Here is a 1,841-nt window from a genome sequence, read left to right as displayed (position 1 = left end):
ACAAACCTGAATAAATTCCAAAAAAGAGAATTAAATAACAAATAATTTAAAAGTATTCTGTGGAGGTGGTTTCACAGTATTTCACTGATTAACACAAACCTTATTAGTTCACAAGAAAACTCCACAGAGCACCTTTAAGAACATAAATGACCATTATTATTATTATTATTATTACCCAATAAAAGAAACGATACAGACAAAACGTGGATCAACTGGTGTAAAAACATGGCTGCACTGCTCTACTACAGGTCAGAAACACACAGTACCTTTGATTGACATTTAAGACTCGACCAGCAGCTGGAGGTTTAGTTTCTAACTCATCTTTAGGTGCAAAGACAATGTTTCGGGAAAAAATATGTTTTTTTTTTGCCGATATTTTAGGATCATTTTGTGTGATACAGCTCTATGTAATTCAAGCCGTGATCCACTCCTCTACCTCTTATTTGTTCTTGTTTCCAGCAGATGCTGAATGTTGAAACTGTTCTCGCTAAGCTGAACGCCGGTGGCTATTCTGTTCGTGGCAAATGTCAGTTTGTTTTTCCACCAGTTTTAACATCTCATCATCTGAATGATGATGTTTTTTGTTTTTTTGTTTCCATCCTCATGATCTCATTTATTTCCCCCCAATCAAGCCCTGAGTCTCAAGACTGCCCGCCTACTGCTGATTCTCATGGATGTATCCTTTCACTACTTTCACTGCTATCCTGAAAGAGGATTTTTGTTCAGTTCACTAACCAAGTAACGGATCACCAGCTGTAATCGGAGCCACAATAAAGTGTCGAGCTGTGTGTTTTCTATTCGTTAGAGCTCTTTAACAGCACGTTCAGGCAGACAACACCGGAGACCTGGATGTGTTGGAGTTCTTCAAACTGGAGCATTTTGTGGCCATCGTCAGGAGGGAGTATGTGGAGAGCTACGAGAGGAGGACTCCACCCTCCGTCCCTGAAGCCCAGTTGAAAAGGGCTCTGTCTGTCCATGGTAATATATTTCTGTCACTAATAGTACAGTGAAAACAACAAATTCCTTTTGTTTTAAATCACGCAGAAGCTTTTCTTGTCTTGTTGTCTCCGTCGTGCAGACTTCGGTGTAGATGATGAAACCTTCCGAATCCTGTGGCTGAAATACGGCTCCCGGAGTGGGATCGACTACGACGAGTATGTGGCCGTCATAACAGAACTTCAGATCCTCAAAGGTCGGTATGAGCAGGCGGAACAGCTCCTCTAGGTTCATGAATGTGGTTTCTAATTTAGCTGCAATCATTTCTGCAAATCTTATCCTCCGCCACAATTTTCCAAACGGGAAAAATATTGTCTGACGGAGAAATATGAGTGTTTCAAATTCAAGAATCTGAGCTGTAATTGTAGAACGTAAACTTCTCTGCAGGTTGTTTCAATTCACAAAATGTCCTGAAAAATACTGAGGACATGCACATTTGTGTGTCCTGTGAAAGTGTTTGTCACTGCTGCACTGACTCACTAATCTTCAAAGTGAGTGAAAGAGCGGCGTCTGATTTTTGATTAAAAAACAGATTTTTCTCAAAGCGAAGTGCAGATTATTCCCCAGAGAAAGATTGATTTTAAATATATTGTACATTTTGTGTAAAAATTCAGAATATATTTATGTTTATTTTCTCAGATCGTTTCAAGGCCCATCTGCTGAATTTGCCGTGTGACTGCCAAGTCGCCAGCTTCTCTTTCAAGCAGGTGAGTTTAAATGATTGTGATTATTATATTGTAAAAGAAATTCTACTTCAGGTCGCAGTGGCGTGAATGCTGTTTATTTACCTGTTTGTGAATCTACAGCACAAAAGATTTCAAACACACTCAAAGAGATGTTATAGA

At 39.4% G+C, this 1,841-nt stretch overlaps 1 protein-coding gene across 1 annotated transcript in view; it reads left to right on the top strand.

The window, feature by feature from the left end:
- Window positions 1-439: 439 nt before the first annotated feature.
- The window catches only part of LOC111668369 (sorcin-like), a 2,682-nt gene continuing 1,280 nt past the window's right edge, over window positions 440-1,841 (top strand). Inside the window, exons 1-5 of the mRNA XM_023424414.2 lie at window positions 440-526; window positions 633-676; window positions 828-978; window positions 1,079-1,192; window positions 1,636-1,703. Coding sequence (XP_023280182.1) covers window positions 463-526; window positions 633-676; window positions 828-978; window positions 1,079-1,192; window positions 1,636-1,703 — 441 coding nt within the window. The 5' untranslated portion in view covers window positions 440-462. The remainder of the gene's footprint in view (window positions 527-632; window positions 677-827; window positions 979-1,078; window positions 1,193-1,635; window positions 1,704-1,841) is intronic.

This window comes from Seriola lalandi, unplaced genomic scaffold, assembly GCF_002814215.2.
Source record: "Seriola lalandi dorsalis isolate HSWRI2012SDOR001 ecotype SW California unplaced genomic scaffold, Sedor1 jcf7180002054736, whole genome shotgun sequence".
In the NCBI taxonomy this organism is placed as follows: Eukaryota; Metazoa; Chordata; class Actinopteri; order Carangiformes; family Carangidae; genus Seriola; species Seriola lalandi.
This window is presented reverse-complemented; position numbering and strand designations above follow the sequence as displayed.